Consider the following 17,278-nt stretch of genomic DNA (forward strand, 5'->3'; position numbering starts at 1 on the left):
TTGTCTTCCAAATTGATTACAGCCTTCCTTGGAGGGCACCTGGCATCTGGGGCAAGAAACACTGAAGAATATGGCGTCGGCTGATTCTTATGTACTCCTGCCGCTCTGACGTCGGAGAGAAATGCGACATCAGCCGATGTCGGACCCAGACTTTGGAATTCGGCCGACCGAGGGCTGCCTGAGGCAGGACAAACCCATATGTTATGACTGCAGTTGCATATCTATCGGACATCTACATTTATGGTAGGTACAAAACTGTACTTTCTCTTTCATCTTCCCTAATATCGAAATGGTCATTTTTCTGTATTTTTTCCCTCTCCCACTTTCCTTTCCAATAAAATATCAGCATGATAAGTCTTTATACCTACTACCTCTTTCCCAGAGGTGTCTCCCTTTATTTCTAACATCAGTAGGGACATTTTGAGATCACTCATGGGAAATTCACTCCTTGACCTCTTACTCATTCATGTAATGCACATGTTCACCATTTGTAAGATTCCCATTTCATCTCTCTCATGTCTTTCAGACAAGAGAATGAAACGGAACACCTGGCAAAAACCCACAGAGATGCAGGAAAGATTTGCATACTCCACATAAATCGTCACAGCCAGAAACAAAGTGCTGTGAGGCAACAATGCTAACTGCTGCATCAGTGTGTCATTTTCTTGTGAGAGATAAGAAATAAAGTAAAAGAGTTGAGTTCAGCACAACCATTCTCAGCCAGTTATTACCACAAAAGATTTGCAGGGTTGTCTTACATTCTGGGACTGTAGATTTTTGCATATATTTGTTTATCCAGTTTTGTGGTTTGTAGTCATTGTGTTTTCAGCATAGTTGATCTACTCCAGGAAATCTGCATATTGTGGTGGATGTATTAAAACAGGTCTATATTACATAATCAAAGTTCTGTAACTTCGACTACCATATGTACGAATACACATGTCCGAAGTTGCAGAACTTCGACTATATATAAAAAAACTAAAAAACAAAGGGAAAATAAAATAAAAGGTTATATGCAGGGGGCAAGCCCCCCTGCACCCCCCACGTGGGGGACTGCTCTCCCCACACCCACCACTCTTAGTGCAGTATTTCCTTTACTGCACTGTAGCATGACCTCGGAGTTGGTATATTTAAAGAGTGGGGGGGGGCTTGCCCCCCCCCCCCCCCGTTTACAATCCTCAGGTATGAATGAAATACCATAAAGATTTCCACCCTTCTGTATACACATTGCTTAGCAGACCACCACGTACGTAGCAGCTTGCCTGGCGCTTTTCTTTAACCGACGACGGCGACGACGATCGGGATTTGCTGAACAATTGCGCTTTTTCTTTTTCTGATTTGTTTACATTGGCGCCGCCGACTACGCGGATCCGCAAAAATTTCGAAAAAACGGGAAAAGAAAAGGATCGACACTGGGTCCCACCGGCCTAAACCGCGATAAATCATAATGTCTCGTTTGTCGGTGAGCCCGAGCACCGGGTTCTTTCTCCAGCCCAGCCATGCCTTCTACCGAGGCCTGAATTATCAGACACATTCCTGATGTTTCAACTTTGCACGCTGTGGAGCTAGCTGCTAGGCTGTCTGTCTACAGTCCATTTGCCAGGGCAGCAGCAAAAAGGCCAAAAAATGCAAAATCTGTGCCTCACAAAACCCTCACACACCCAGCACCGCCTCTCTCGCTATCTTTGGCTGAGGATTTTACTTTTACTGCGATCCCAGCCTCATCCCACCAGGTCCCCTCTCTCTCCCTCCTCAGAAAAGAAAAAGAGAGCTAGAGCAGAGCCCCCCAACCAGTATCCTCTGATGGTTCCTTTACTGACAGACAACATGAGGCAGACCTTGCTTCTTTTTCTACTCTGAAGACTCTGATGCTGAAGAGTCCATTCCTTCAGCCTCTCCACCTCTTTTTTTCTTTGGGGAAAACTTGCATGCTATGAGGGAACAATTTCAGTGGCAGGGCCAAGATTTCAGACTCAGAAAAAACTTAGAACCATTCATTGATTTGCCAACACTATACCTCTTCTTAGGTTGTAGAGTTTTTCTTTGTGAATGATGCATTTATCCTGTGCTTGCACTACCCTGGATCCATTCCTTCGGCTCTGCTCCCTCCCGATGGGTTCTACAACAAGGCTCGATCTCATCCTACCATTTATACAAAGGCTTTTTTAGTTTGTAGATCCACAGATCACCCTCTCCCCGCCCTAAAGAATCCACTACCTTAGAGAGAAACCCCTCTGAAAGGGAATCCAGGTCCTTAGAGAGATGGGGTAAAGTTTACCACTTCACAATTGTCAGCTAGGGTTTATTGTGACCCAATAACATAAAGCTTCTCTGAAGAATTTTGTTGAAAAAAAGTTAAATCAAAAAATCTCTGAAAAAATATATAGATAAAAATATGTTCAGGAATTAAAAAAATAATACAGATGGTTGGTAACCATTTGGGAAAAGCCATGACTGATGATGCTATCAGGTTACATTAGATCCAGCCATGGCTGGCACATCAGACAGACATAACACAAAGCTTTGGAGAAAAAGCATTGAGACCCAGTCAATGTCAAAGGTTTTTCTTTTCAGCAGGGCAGGAAAAGACAAAAAGAAGAGGAGGCGAATCTGCACAAACTGGCAGAATAGAAAGATTAAGAGAAGGAAGAGAAGGTAGCAGGAACTGAAAGACACATCCAAGAATTGGTCCTTCCGTTCCTCTATGAAGAAGAGAGTGAGAGGAACAGGTGACTCAGAGGGCAGAGCCAGGCCCAGAGTGGCTCATATAGGACAGAAATGGCAAAATCCAGGCCAAGGACAGACAGACCACCCAAGCTTACAACCACAAGCAACAACAGAACCAGCAGTAACTCACCATCAGCCACCACTAGAACAACCCCTTAGAAGGAACTGAAACCTGCCACCCAAAACTAAAAAATTGCATCACAAGGGAAAATGGATTTTTAAAAAAATAGAGAAAAAGGTTATGCATTCAATTCATACTTACCAAAGAGAAGAGAAACAAAGGTTACCCACCTACCAAAGGACAGAAACCTCTTACTCACAAATCTCCCACCTGCTCAACCTACTGAAGCTCTAAAGGACATATGGAGCAAGGAAGAAGATTTTTACCAGAGACTTGGAAAGCTATGAAAAGAGCAACAAATGAGACCCCATTCTAGACCTGTCCTATGGTACCAAGACCTTAAAACCCCAAAATCAATTCTAGACCCCTCCTTAAAGCAGCTTCTTTTATTGTTGGGCCTTGGTCTTGGCTGGTAACCCTACAGCAAGGACATGCTATGCTGATGTCCCAGGCTGGTAAAGAACTCTAGATCTGAGGCAGACAGACATCAGAGATCAAGACCATTAATTTTGCAGATTGCCCTTTGGCTTATCTCTACAATACATTGCAGGCTCAGTAATGCCTTGGCGCGCAGACCTAGGTCATTGCTTTATCCAGGGAATCCTGGGCTTCATTAAACCTAGACGATCGACTCCTGATACAAGCGACAAGAAGACTACCTGCCAGCATTGATACCAACCGGACAACAAAAGCAAGCTAGCAGATGGCTAAAAGCAACAACATACCTGGGTGCAGAATTGGGATATACAAAAAATATAAAATTCACACAGTGATTCAAAACCAAAAAAACAAAGTGGCATTCCTAACTGCAGACATCAAAATGCAATCACTTCTACTTCTAAACAAGAAAAAGCAACTGTCTCTAACTGCAAGAAAAGTACTGCAGCGAACCGGCCTGGCATCCTGGTACCTAAATTTGTGGTCCCAACACAAGCACAGCCTAGAAACCAAAAATCCCAATATCAATGCCTGAAACAAGAGTTCCTGGGGGGGCCCATCTTGACCACAAACAACACCATCCCTTCTCTTTCACAGCCAACAGCCAACCAACACCACATCACGATATGCCTCAGAACCCCCACCTTCTGAGGTACTTCTAGGTATTTGCCAGCTCAGCTAGCTTGGGGGGGGGATCTATTATGGTGTATTTGTATGTACATACATACATATTATTTTTGTGTTTTTGTTTTCACTTTTGGAATCATTGGTCTTTATCCAAAATTAGCCTTCAGAGGGGGGGGCAAGAAACACTGAGGAAAACACTGAGGAAATGGGCTGGCTGATGCCTTTATACCCTTAATAACTGCAGCTAGCCGGTCGGCGAAGTGAGAGCAGACGCAGCCGCCCAGAGACAGGACACCAGCCGACGTCACTGTAAAGGGGATGCAGACGACAACCCATTTACAAACTGTACTTTCATTTTCTTTTTCTTTTTTTCTTTTTCCAATCTAAGTATGACAACTTCAAACTTATGGTTTTGACCGTATCATGTTCGAAGTTGTCATACTTCGGGTATATAATATAGACTCTATTAAAACTATTTATGGAGACACATTCGAGCAAAAATGCAAGTCTTACAGTATATTATAGCGCTTGTTGAAAGAACCAAAAGCCTGGACAATTGCTTTTTGAGCAGGTTCCTCCCAAGGTTTCCAGGTTCTTCACATAGGATCATGTGGCTCCTGAACCCTTGATATTAACTTATGTGGACTTATACCATCAGTTTTGTTTTAGAGCTCCCTCTGTTTGCCTCCATCAAAAACAAAATTTGTAGGGGTCTGGCTCTCACTTCATTGCTTTATTTTACTTGGTTTTATTGTGTGCAATGTATATGGGGTTATTGAAGCCTTGTTTTAAACTGATCCCATGATAATGGAGTGTTTCTTGCTAGCTTTTGGTTTCAAAGTGACAGAGATCCTGGTCAGTAGTCCTAAATCCCTACCAATTTAATTTGTTTGCATTGACCTAATAAGGCTGCCTTCCTAACTGGTCCTCAATATCTGGTATGTTGACTGTCCATAGAGAGTTTCTAACCTTGTTTAATATCGTTTTGTTAAATTTACACTATTCCTAAATGTTAACCTCTGAATATACTCCAGTAATCACTCCTCCACTATCTGAGATAAGTTATTTTACAATAGACTTCATGCCTTCTTCTAATAAAGTTATAAAAGTTTCACATACTGTCATTAAAATTGCTGTTTCATGCCTTCTGACGCCAGTGGTTGTCAACTTTCTACTAACCCATCTGTACCTTTTTACTGTTTCAGATGAAATTGGTAGACAGTTTCCTAACCTGTTGAGGTGCCCAGCTAGAAGAGCAACCAGGATGAGTCTGGCCCATATAATGGCCATACTTGAGTATTCTAAAGGAGATCAAGACATTTTTCCATTTGGTGAAAAAATTATTTGGACTTTCTGTGCAGATATATAAGGATACTCTCACTAAGCCATGGGTCTCAAGTCCTCAACTAAGCATTTTAATCCCCCATAGGTATAGATAATCTCTACAACACCTGAGGAGTCATACTTAATATGTAAAGCCTTTTGTCTTTTGATTAATCGTGCAAGCTGAAAATGAGTCAGTTTTTTTTCAAGCTAATGAAGCAGTCTAACCAGAAACCTTGAATAAAGTTATCTGCAAGCAAAAAAAAAAACACATTGTAACTGGGTTGTGGCCACCTTGGCACTATGAATTCCTTGGTCTCTGTGCTAGGTGGTTGTGGTATAGAGTAAATAAGAAAAGACACCAGGCAACCTTGTCTTGCATTTGACTCCTTATGGAAATTAGGGGCAGTTTTACTCCTGGCCTAACCTTATGTTTGACAAACTCTTTGGGAAATCTGAAACTGTTTAAAATGCAAAATAGAAGTCTGTAGTTTACTGTTCAAACACTTTTTCATTATCGCAGCTTGATATAACCAAGGTAACTCCCAGAAAAAATGGTCAAACACTGCTGTTTTCAGTACATTGTCAGATGTTTATCTTCTTAAGACCAACCCATCCTTACCCATTTGAAACAAAGAAGACTTCAGAGGGATGCAAGCCTCTGTTAGTTTTATCATGAAGAGTTTGTAATAATTTTGGTTCTGCAGTGAAATAACCCACAACTGGATATGGGTAAATCCTATGATACCCACATCCAGAAGTGGGTTATTGCTATCATACAGTGACATTATGCAAGAAGTTGCTTACCTTTCTTAAATAATACATTTGTATAATGACACTTTAGTGTTTTTCCTCTGGCTTCCTGATTTACTGCTGTACTGTGCAGGCATGTGGTATGTATATATACACACTTGCACAGTACATCAGTACAGTGCTAGGGAGCTGCCATAGAGGAGAACTTACCAATGTCGGTTTTCCTCTGTCTTTTAATTAGTTTGTTTATACATTGGAAAGTGTGGCAGCATTACTGGCACATCAAGGGTCAAGGCAAACATATGAGGAAAGTGAGGGACATTCTGTCTGGACAGTTGAGAGGTAAGATGAAAAGCATTGCAATCTTTGATATTAACAGAACTCTCTTTTATCTGTCCAGATTTTTGCAGCGTGTCCTGATTTGTTTCTCATATTTTGCCCCCCCCCCTTAAGATATTTGGAGATTTTGGGGGGGGGGGGTTGCTTGATTTACAATGGGCACGCTGCTTGGTGTGTCCACTGAGTTTGTACATTTAGAATACTAATGACCTTTTATTGTATAATGCAGCATAACATATAAACAGTCATCTACAAAACAGTAAAAGACCATTGAAAATTGGTAGTTCAGCCCAGCAGAGATCAAGTAACTAAAGTCAGACCATTGGTAGATTACTGAGTAGCAATATCAGCATGGTAAATTTAATCTCTCACTACTGAGGGATCACATTTGCACAGTCATTTGATTACTCCTAATGTTCTCACCCATGGAAAGAAGGAAAGTAAGAGGAAGAGAATGCAACGACTCCTAAAACGTAGTTGTTAGACTCTGTATGATCTAGGTAGTGCAAGTATGACATCTGATTTTTAAGGAACGTTTGCTTTGTCCCTTCCCTGTTAATCCTCTCTCCTTATTATTCCACTGCCTGGTTAGTTTTTTAACATAATGAGTGCTAATTGCTGCTGATTGTGTCTTATAATTCAAAGTCCCAGTGGACTTAGAATTGAGAGCATTTGGACATATCCTACATTTGAGGTGTTGGTGCTCCATTTTATTGATGGGTTGTTAAAACCTCCAAAGATAAAGGAGTTCTTATTGGAAGTCCATAGAGTGCATTTAGGGATTTTTAGATGGTGTCCTGTAACTAGCTGGTTCTGTTCATTGACTTCTGGGAATTTTTCTAGAGTTGATGTGTTCCCAAAAAAATGCAGAGATGCCACCACAGTTGCCATCAGACTTGAGGATGTGGTAAGTGTGAAACTCTGGTATGGAGGGATTGCTTTCTGAACATTTAAACCAAGTTTTGGTAATTACACAAACCTGGATGTGCACTAAATGCAGGAGGGCCTCAAGGTTTGCTATTTTGTTGTTGAAACTTCTGGCATTGAGCAGAGGTAAATTGATGCGATCTTGTTTTGGATGTGATGCGTCAGTTAGGTTAGGATGTTCATCAGCTGGTCTCTACCTAAAACAGTTAATATGGGGATATCAGAGGCTTTAGCCAGTGTCATATTTGTTAGGTGGAAGGCCTTAATGGCCCCTGAGATGTCAGCGATCCAGGAACTCTACCTAAGAAAGGCAGTATGGGAGCAGCAGTGGCTTTAGACTGGTATTTGGAAGCCTTTGAATAAGGTGCAAGCCACTGTGTCTCATGCTGATACACACTGGAACCCCTTTGACACCAGATATTTAGCCAGCTGTTGAATCGTTTGTACCTTAGCATCATTTTTTGGAAAAGGAAGGATTCCGCTTAGGGCCATCTGCATTTCTGACATACATGAAGATCTTCCATGTTTCTGTCTCTCTCAGGGTTTTGAGCACCAAGTCATTCACTCCCACATGGACTACTACAGTGTCATAATTATGCTTAAATGGAGGCCTTTGAGATATCAGAGGTCTGAGCGCATGAAAGAATTCACTGTCATCCTGTCTTTTCCAGTCTGGTGAGAGTAGAGTCAGCGTGTTTGACTATGCTGTGATCACCAAAACATTTATTTATAGAGTGGTGTGGCATGGTGGATTTGATGTGATGTAAAATCTTGGTTACTTTTTGTGTAATTGTGCAAGAAGGTGGTGTGGTTTCAGATAAACGTTGAGATCCAATACTCATAGGTTAGAGGCTTTGGCAGTGCTTTCTTTACATCATCATTGTAACACATTTTAGAGTGGAATGGTGTATAGTAATGTGGGAGTTTGTGTTACTAGGTCTTTTTTTTTTTTTTTTTTTGTGAGAGTGAAGCCTCTGTGTTAAATACTCACATCTCTCACACGCACGCACCTACCTGCATGTCTTTAAACGTCCTATGACCACAGGGAGGGCATGCAGACTCCACACAGAAGTCATTCCAGCCGAGAATCGAACGGGAGAATCTCTTGCTGTGAGGCGACAACGCTAACCACTGCACCACCACGGCCAACTAGAACATGTTGTATTAAGTTGTTGTCTTTCGGCTTATCCTAGTTAGGGGTTGCCACAGTGGAACTCCGGTCCGCTAATGATTGGCAGTAGATTTTCACGAACGCTGAGGTGCCAGCTCGACGTTCAACCTTCAGCGAATGTTGTACTAAGTAAGAGTTCATTATCTGTGAGCTTCTGGCAGTTAGTGCATTGAATGAGGATACCAAGTGCTATGAGGCTGACAATAGAGTGTAAGCAGGCTGGCCCTCCATTTTAGTCCAGGAATTAAAGTTGAATTCTAAAGGTACACTGCTTTACTGTCTGAGATAAATGAGACTTTAAGTTGGATTTGAACTGTTTGGGCTTAAAAGAGGTTTTTAACTTAAAATTCATTTAATGTGGGGATCCTATTGTCTTCATGCAGGAGTCTATTATAGATTATATAGAATAAGTATGAGCTGCTTGGGGCAATGTCAAGTAGCTGTGAGCTACTTTTATGCTGTAAAGCAGCCATGAGCTGCTATAGGCACTAAGGGGAGCAAGAGATGTGCAGTGTGGCTTGTCTTGTAACTCATTGTTGACAGTACTGATGTTCATCATGTTACACTGCTGCAGTCATTACACTTGGGTTATCCTGCCATCAGGCGGTCCCGCAGTCGGCCAGAGTTCCAAAGTCTTGGTCCGGCGTCGGTTGCTGTCGCCTCCTCCCTGACGTCAGTGCAACAGGGGTATATAAGATGCAGCCAATGCCATTTTCTTCAGTCTTTCTTGCCGCACGGTGCCCGAAGCAGAAGCAGTTCGCAAGTGCCGGTCGGCCGACTCCTGAGATTTTCATTCCGAATCCAGAACCGAAGTCTTCTAAAAAAGCTAAGTACCCCGTTGGGGAAACTTTTTCTTGCCTCAGACCGATGTCAGTAAAAGTTAATAACTGTATTTCTTGTGGGAAGCAAATACCTCATAAGGATTTCCACTCCTATTGTATTCCATGCCTAGGCCTTGACCACGACGTCACTGGTTGTCGGTTTTGTGCTAGGTTTAACAAGCGCACTATTAAACGTCGGTTTAATTTTGCCTGACATTATTTTGGTAGAAATTTCAATTACACCATGCCGTCAGAAATTCCGACTACCGCAATGCATAAAAAGCGCAAGGATAAGGACAGGCATCCGAGGCCCAAACCAGACAATGAGACCTCTTCTAGGCCAGTCACCGGTTTTCAGCGAGGCGCCTACGCAGCCCCTGACTACCGCTTCCACAGACCGCCTCTGACTCCCACGTGGAGCTGGCTGGGCCTTCGGACGCACTAGGCCTTCAGTTCACCGATCCTAAACCTACAGAGGAAACCGAAGTAGCTGAGCAATCCACAGCTACAGAGGGTGTTTTCAGACCTACCCAGTTAACTATTGAAACCCTCTGTTAAGGCTAAGCCCCCAATATTGGCTAAGAAACAGACACAACTCTCTCCAGGACAGGCTTCCATGCCTAAGAAACAAATGCTAAAAATGGCCGAGGACCTAATCACCCTGATCAGGGGGTCCCATCCCCCTCCTGATAAAAGGCCCAGGCAGGATGCAGACTATGAATCTTCTGACCAGGTGTCCATTTCCTCTGACTCTTCTTCGGACCTAGGATATTCTGTACCCCCTTATGAGGATTCTGATGCTGAGGAATCAATCCCATCAGCCTCTCCGCCTGGGGATTACTCCTTTGTGGAGACCTTACATACCATGAGAGCATTTCCATTGGGAAGCCCAGGGTTACTCAGAATCCAAGAAAAGACTCCGAGACTTCCTTTTATTGCCCCAACACAGACCCCTTGCTATCCCACCAGTTTTAGACATTGTGGATGATGTGTACACTGAATCCAGTTTGAACCCTGACTCCTTATCCCCAGCCCCAGTTAAACCTGATAGATAGATATTACAGAGTCCCTGACTCTCACAAATTTCTGTACAAAAGCCCTGTTGCTGACCCTGAAACTATTTTTCAGGGACCCAAAGGGATTAAGGCCTCATCAGCAAAAAACCCAGTTCCCTCTGACAGAGATTCCAGAGCATTAGACAGATGGAGAAAGAAAGTATATACGTCTGTCACTTTAGCAATGAGAGCCTTGAATTGCCAGTTTCACATGCTAAAATATCAGCAATTTTTGATGTCTCAGTTGAAACAAAAGATGCTTTCAGATTCAGATCCTCCTAACTTAAAAGAAATGCAGGATTTATTGCATGCAGCTGAACAAGTAGGAAAACATACTTTGCAATGTGGGGTTTGATTCCTTAGAGGCCTCCTGTAGAGCAGCAGTTACAGGTTCTGTCATTAAAAGGCATGCTTGGTTAAAAGAACATACGTTACCAGATCATGTTAAGGTCAAACTACTGGATGCATCTTTGCAGCGGGATGTGAGGTTTAGAGTTAAGGCAGAGGAGGTATTAAAAAAGATGGAGGATAAAGCAAAATCTATGCAAATGGTGAAAGATTTTCTTACAGGTTCAGCCCCCTCGTTTTAGCAGAAATTGGCCAACAAAGAATTGGTCCTTTCCAGTCACAGATAGACCTCAAAGGGGCAGATACAGACATCCAAGAGGTAGAGGTCAGACGCAAGGCCCTTACAGGCCCCGACAATGGGGCACACCAGGTCAAAAAGAAGGGGAAGACAGGCCTCAACCTTATAAAAAACAGCCTCAATGACTTTCCACTACAGCTGCCAAACAGCTCTCTCTTGGCAGCCCCCTTAGGAGGAAAACTGGCACTTTTCTATCACAACTGGCATTGCATCACCAAAGACAAATGGGTTCTCAGCATTGTATCTCAAGGTTACAGGTTCCATTTTCCACACCTTTCCAAGGCTAAAAGTAATGCCAAATCTGCCACCAAATCAATGGGCAGAGGCTCAAAAACAGATTACAGCACTCATGGACATGAGAGCTATTCAAAAGGTACCACCACAGGAACAAGGACACTGATTTTACTTGACTCTTTCTGGTTCCCAGAAAGGACAAAGCCTGGAGACCCATTCTGGACCTTTCTACACTAAACACTTACTTGGATGTTCCGAAATTCAAGATGTTGACACTACAGCAGCTTCTTCCCATGCTGGGCAAGAAAGCTTGGCTAGTGACTTTGGACCTCAAAGAGGCATACCTGCATGTCCCTATCAGACAAAATTGCAGAAGATACCTCAGATTTCTAGCTGGTTCAATGCACTATCAATTCTCTGCACTGCCCTTTGGCTTATCTACTGCACCCAGGGTCTTCACAAAGTGCCTGGTACCAGTAATTGCGTTTTGCAGGCAAAAAGGAATTCAAATTTATCCATACCTGGACGACTGCCTGATTCAAGCAGAGAGCAAGGACATTCTACTAAACCATCTGGCATACGTAAAAAAGTTATTAAGTTGCCTGGGGTACACAGTAAACGAAAAGAAATCAAAGCTAGTGCCCTCGCAACAGATAATATTCCTGGGTGCCAGCTTGAACACAACGGCCCAGATGGCTTATCTCACGCCAGACAAGCAAGGACAACTGACTCTATTTTCAATTAATGGCAACAAAGACCCAACTCCCTGCAAGAAAAATTCTGCAGGCCTTGGGCTACATGGCATCTTGCATACTACTAATTCCATATGCCAGACTGCATATGAGGAAACTACAATGGTACCTAAAGAGTGTATGGTCTCAACACTGTCAAAGTTTGGAAACAGTTATACCACTAATTCCTTGCCTACAACAGGAGTTTCGATGGTGGGCACAAGCTTGTCACCTCAACAAGGGACAGCCTTTCACTCAACCCACAGCTAGGCAGAAACTGACAAACAGGTGCATCGGATTACGCCTGGGGAGCACACATGGCAGGAAAATGTATCCAGGGCGAGTGGCCCACAGATCAAAAACATCTACACATCAATCAAAAAGAGATGCTAGCTGTACAAAATGCTGATGTTCATCGTGCATACAGCTGCAGTCATAACAGATGGGTTCTCCTGCCGTCAGGCGGGTCCTCGGTCGGCCGAATTTCAAAGTCTAGGTCCGGCGTCGGTTGTCGTCGCTTTCTTTCCTGACGTCAATGCGACAGGGGTATATAAGACACAGCCGACGCCATTTTCTTCAGTCTTTTTTGCCGCGCGGTGTCCGAAGCAGAAGCAGTTCGCAAGTGCCGGTCGGTCAGCTCCTGAAATTATGAAAATTTGGAAACCGAAGTCTTCTTTAAAGCTAAGTACCCCGTTGGGGAAACTTTTCTTGCCACAGACCGATGTCAGACAAAGTTAACAATTGTATTTCTTGTGGGAAGCAAATACCGCATAAGGATTTCCATTCCCTCTGTATACCTTGTTTAGGCTCAGACCACAACGTCTCGGGCTGTCGCTTTTGCGCTACTTTCAATAAACGCACTATTAAGCGTCGGGCGGAGTTCGCCCAGCACTTTTTTGGTAAAGCTTTTGATTATAAAATATCGTCGGAGACTCCGACTACCGTTTTGTCCAAAAAAACGCAAGGACAAAGACCGACACGCAAGGTCTCCACTGACACCACGCCAAAACCGGCTACACATGGTCCGGTTCTCAGTGAGGCGCCTACGCAGCCCCTGACTACCGACGACACTTCTCTGGCGGTGTCTTCTGTAACCGAGACCGCAGGTACCTCGGCCCATACCCAGACTACAGCTACCGAAGCCACTGTGAGTGTTGAGCCTCCTAATGTGGACAGGTCCACTTCCACCCATGGTGTCTTTAGACCCTCATCTTCCTTTTCCATAAAGGCCTTTACTAAGTCCAAATCAGCCATGCATCCCAAGAGGCCTGTTGCACAGGGCCCATCTCCAGGCCCCATGCCTAAAAAGCACATGCTAAAAATGGCTGAGGATTTAATTACTCTGATCAGGGGTTCCCAACCCCCTCCGGACAAGAGACCCAGAGTGGAGGAAGATTCTCCCTCTTCTGACCAGGGCTGCATTATTTCAGAACATTCTGATGGAGGAACACTCGTATTCCCCTTTTGAAGATTCTGATGCAGAGCAGTCCATTCCTTCTGTATCTCCCCAAGAGGATTTGTCTTTTGGGGAAACCTTGCATACCTTGAGGGAACACTTCCATTGGGAGGGCCAAGACTTTTCTGATTCCAAGAAAAGACTTAGGGAATTTCTTTTGCTACCTCAGCACAGACCTCTGGCGATACCTCCTGTCTTGGACATACTTGATGTCTACTCGGAGGCTTGCCTTAATCCGGATTCCCTGCCTCCTGCCCCAGTCAAGCCTGATAGGTACTACAGAGTTCCTAACTCTCACCAATTTCTTTACAAAAGCCATAATGCTGACCCTGGAACCATTTCTCAAGGCCCCAAGGGAATGAAGGCCTCTACTGCTAAGAATCCACTACGTTCCGGAAGAGAGTCTAGATCCTTAGAAAGGTGGGGAAAAAAGGTATATACCTTGGCCACCCTAGCCATGAGGGCCTTAAATTGTCAGTTCCATATGCTTAAATATCAGCAGTTTCTGTTATCACAATTAAGGAATAAAATGTCACAACCTGAACAACCAGATTTGAAGGAGTTGCAGGATATCATGCATAGTGCAGAACAAGTGGGTAAACACACCTTACAATGTGGCTGTGATGCTCTAGAGGCCTCAAGTAGAGCTGCTGTTACAGGATCAGTCATTCGTAGACATGCCTGGCTTAGGGAACAAACCTTGCCTGATCATGTTAAAGCTAAACTACTAGATGCTCCTTTACAAAAGGATGTATTATTTGGTACTAATGCTGAGGAGATACTACGGAAAATGGAAGAAAAAGCTAAATCTATGCAAACTGTCAAAGCTTTTCTACAGGTTCAACCACCACGTTTTAGCAGAAATTGGCCTTCAAAACACTGGTCCTTTCCAGCCATGGACAAGCCCCAAAGAGGTAGATACAGGCGCACAAGGGGCAGAGGACAATCTCAAGGATCATATAGAGGCAGACAATGGCAAACTCCAGCACCAAGAGGCGGCGAAGACAGTGCACAACAATACAGGAAACAAACCCAATGACTTTCCCCTTTTCATGCCAAGCAAGTCTCAGCTGGCAACACCCTTGGGAGGAAAGCTGGCATTATTTACAAGAAATTGGCATATTATCACAACAGACAAATGGATCCTGGACATTATAAACAGAGGCTACAGATTTCATTTTCACACTCTTCCAAAAATGAGAGGCATGCCGAACCTGCCACACAATCAAAGGGCAGAGGCTCAAATACAAATTTCAAAGCTCATGGACATGAAAGCTATTCAAGAGGTACCTACTCACGAACAAGGTCAAGGTTTTTATTCCAGGCTATTCCTGGTACCAAGGAAAGGAACTGACTGGAGACCCATTTTGGACTTATCCATCCTAAACACATTTCTACTCGTACCAAAATTCAGGATGCTCACCTTACAGCAGCTTCTTCCCATGCTGGGCAAGGAGTCTTGGCTGGTAACATTGGACCTCAAGGAGGCATACCTGCATGTCCCAATCAGACAAAGCTGCAGAAGATACCTCAGATTTCTTGCAGGTTCAATCCACTATCAATTCTCTGCATTGCCCTTTGGCTTATCTACTGCGCCCAGAGTATTCACGAAATGTCTGGCATCAGTAATTGCCTACTGCAGACTTCAAGGGATACAAATTTACCCTTATTTGGACGATTGCCTGATCCAAGCGGACAGCAAACACATACTTCTGGAACATCTGGCTTATGTAACACGGTTTTTGAATTCTCTGGGATACACAGTCAACAAAGAGAAATCCAGGCTAACACCATCTCAGAAAATAACTTTCCTGGGTGCCAACTTGGACACAAACACCCAGATGGCCTATCTTACACCAGAAAAACAGGGGCAACTAACTCAGTACTTCAAAATACTAGCAAATTGTACCAGGCTAACTGCAAGGAAAATCCTGCAGGCTCTGGGCTTCATGGCATCTTGCGTTCTTCTAATCCCATGTGCAAAGTTGCATATGAGGAAACTTCAATGGTACCTAAAAAACCTATGGTCTCAACACAGCCACAGTTTAGAAGCAATAATACCAATAATCCCATGTTTGCAAAAGGAATTTCTATGGTGGGCCCAAGCATGCCAAACAAACACAGGTCTACCATTCTGCAAGCCTCAAGCAAATCAAGTCATCACAATAGACGCCTCAGACTATGCCTGGGGGGCACACATGACAGACAGGTGCACTCAGGGCAAATGGGTCCCAAAAGGAAAAGCACCTTCACATCAATCAAAAGGAAATGCTAGCAGTGATAAATGCAATTACAGCTTTCAAGGACCTCCTGCATCCAGGGCAATTATTGATAAGAACAGACAACACCACAGTAATGTGGTACATAAACAAACAAGGAGGAACACATTCATAGCCCCTGTGCAGGCTAGCCATGTCACTTTGGAACTTGGCTCTGGAATAGCAAATCGAACTTCAAACACAGTACCTGCCAGGATTGGAAAACACGCTGGCAGACAATCTAAGCAGAAATATGACAGACCCACACGAATGGAAGTTGCATCCTCAAGTGTTTACAAAGATAATCCAAGCGTGGGGAAGGCCAGACATAGATCTCTTTGCCTCCCACAGGAATCATCAATTGACAAAGTTCTGCTCCAAGGACCTTCCATCCAAAGGCCTGGAGAGTGGACGCCCTTTCTTTCAGTTGGGCGCACGGACAGTTTATGCCTTCCCACCTTTGCCTCTTCTGCCCAAGGTGCTCTTGAAAGCAGGAGCAGACAGACCGAAGATGATACTGATTGCTCCAGACTGGCCAAGACAACACTGGTACCCACTCCTGAGGAGCCTAACACATACTCCTCCCTGGACCCTACCTCTAATGCCTCTTCTACTGACTCAGCACGGCTACAAAACTCTTCACAGCCAGCTGAAAACACTCAATCTGGCTGCATGGAAAATTCCTTAACACCACAACAGACCCTACTCTCCAAAGAGGTGCAGGATGTTATTTTGGAGGCCAGAAGGCCATCTACTAGAAAGGCTTACACCGCAAAATGGAAACGGTTTTGCGCTTGGAATGAGAAAAAAGGCCAGGATCCTATAAAACTGAATTTGCCTCAGATATTACAGTATCTAGTTGAGCTGTTGAACAGTGGACTTTCATTTTCCTCCATCAAAATTCATGCCTCAGCCATTTCTGCAGAATACAACACTGATCCACCCTTATTCTCTCACCCACTCTTAAGACAGTTCCTCAGAGGGGCTAAGAATATAAGACCTCCAAGGAAACAACCAATACCAGCCTGGGATCTTAATTACATTCTAGAAAAATTAACATTGCCTCCCTTTGAACCAGCTGCCTCAACAGATTTGCAATATTTGTCCTGGAAAACAGCTTTCCTTCTGGCCATTACCTCAGCTCGTAGGGTTTCGGAACTACAAGCCCTCATGGCTGTGCAGCCCTTTCTCATCTTCCATCAGGACAGGGTTTCCCTATGAACCAACCCGTCATTTATGCCTAAGGTAATATCCAGGGTAGCTTTAAATCAGGCCATACACTTACCTACCTTTTACCCCAATCCTCAAAACAAAGGGGAAAGGCTGCTACATTCCTTAGACATCCATAGACAGCTACGTTAGTATTTGGACAGAACAAAGCCTTTCAGGAAATCAGAACACCTCTTTGTGTCCTATGCTGTAGGAGCTCAAGGGAAGCCAATTTCCAAACAGACAATTTTGAAATGGATAGGCCACTGCATACGGTTTTGTTACTCCTTTCATGGTAAATCTGTACCTGCAGGCATCAGATCCCACTCCACAAGGGCCACAGCTACCTCTGCAGCCTTCCTCAGAGGAGTACCTACCAAAGATATTTTGGAGGCAGCCACTTGGAGTTCTGTGCATACCTTCACTAAACCCTACCACCTAC

General features: G+C 43.8%; 1 protein-coding gene across 1 annotated transcript in view; it reads left to right on the forward strand.

Moving 5' to 3' along the window:
• ASH2L (ASH2 like, histone lysine methyltransferase complex subunit) overlaps nt 1-17,278 on the forward strand; it is a 658,852-nt gene that overhangs the window by 133,095 nt on the left and 508,479 nt on the right. Inside the window, exon 4 of the mRNA XM_044082241.1 lies at nt 7,172-7,235. Within this exon, the coding sequence (XP_043938176.1) occupies nt 7,172-7,235 (64 nt within the window). The remainder of the gene's footprint in view (nt 1-7,171; nt 7,236-17,278) is intronic.

This window comes from Protopterus annectens, chromosome 9.part0 (assembly GCF_019279795.1).
Source record: "Protopterus annectens isolate FY-2018-M chromosome 9.part0, PAN1.0, whole genome shotgun sequence".
Classification (NCBI taxonomy): domain Eukaryota; kingdom Metazoa; phylum Chordata; order Ceratodontiformes; family Protopteridae; genus Protopterus; species Protopterus annectens.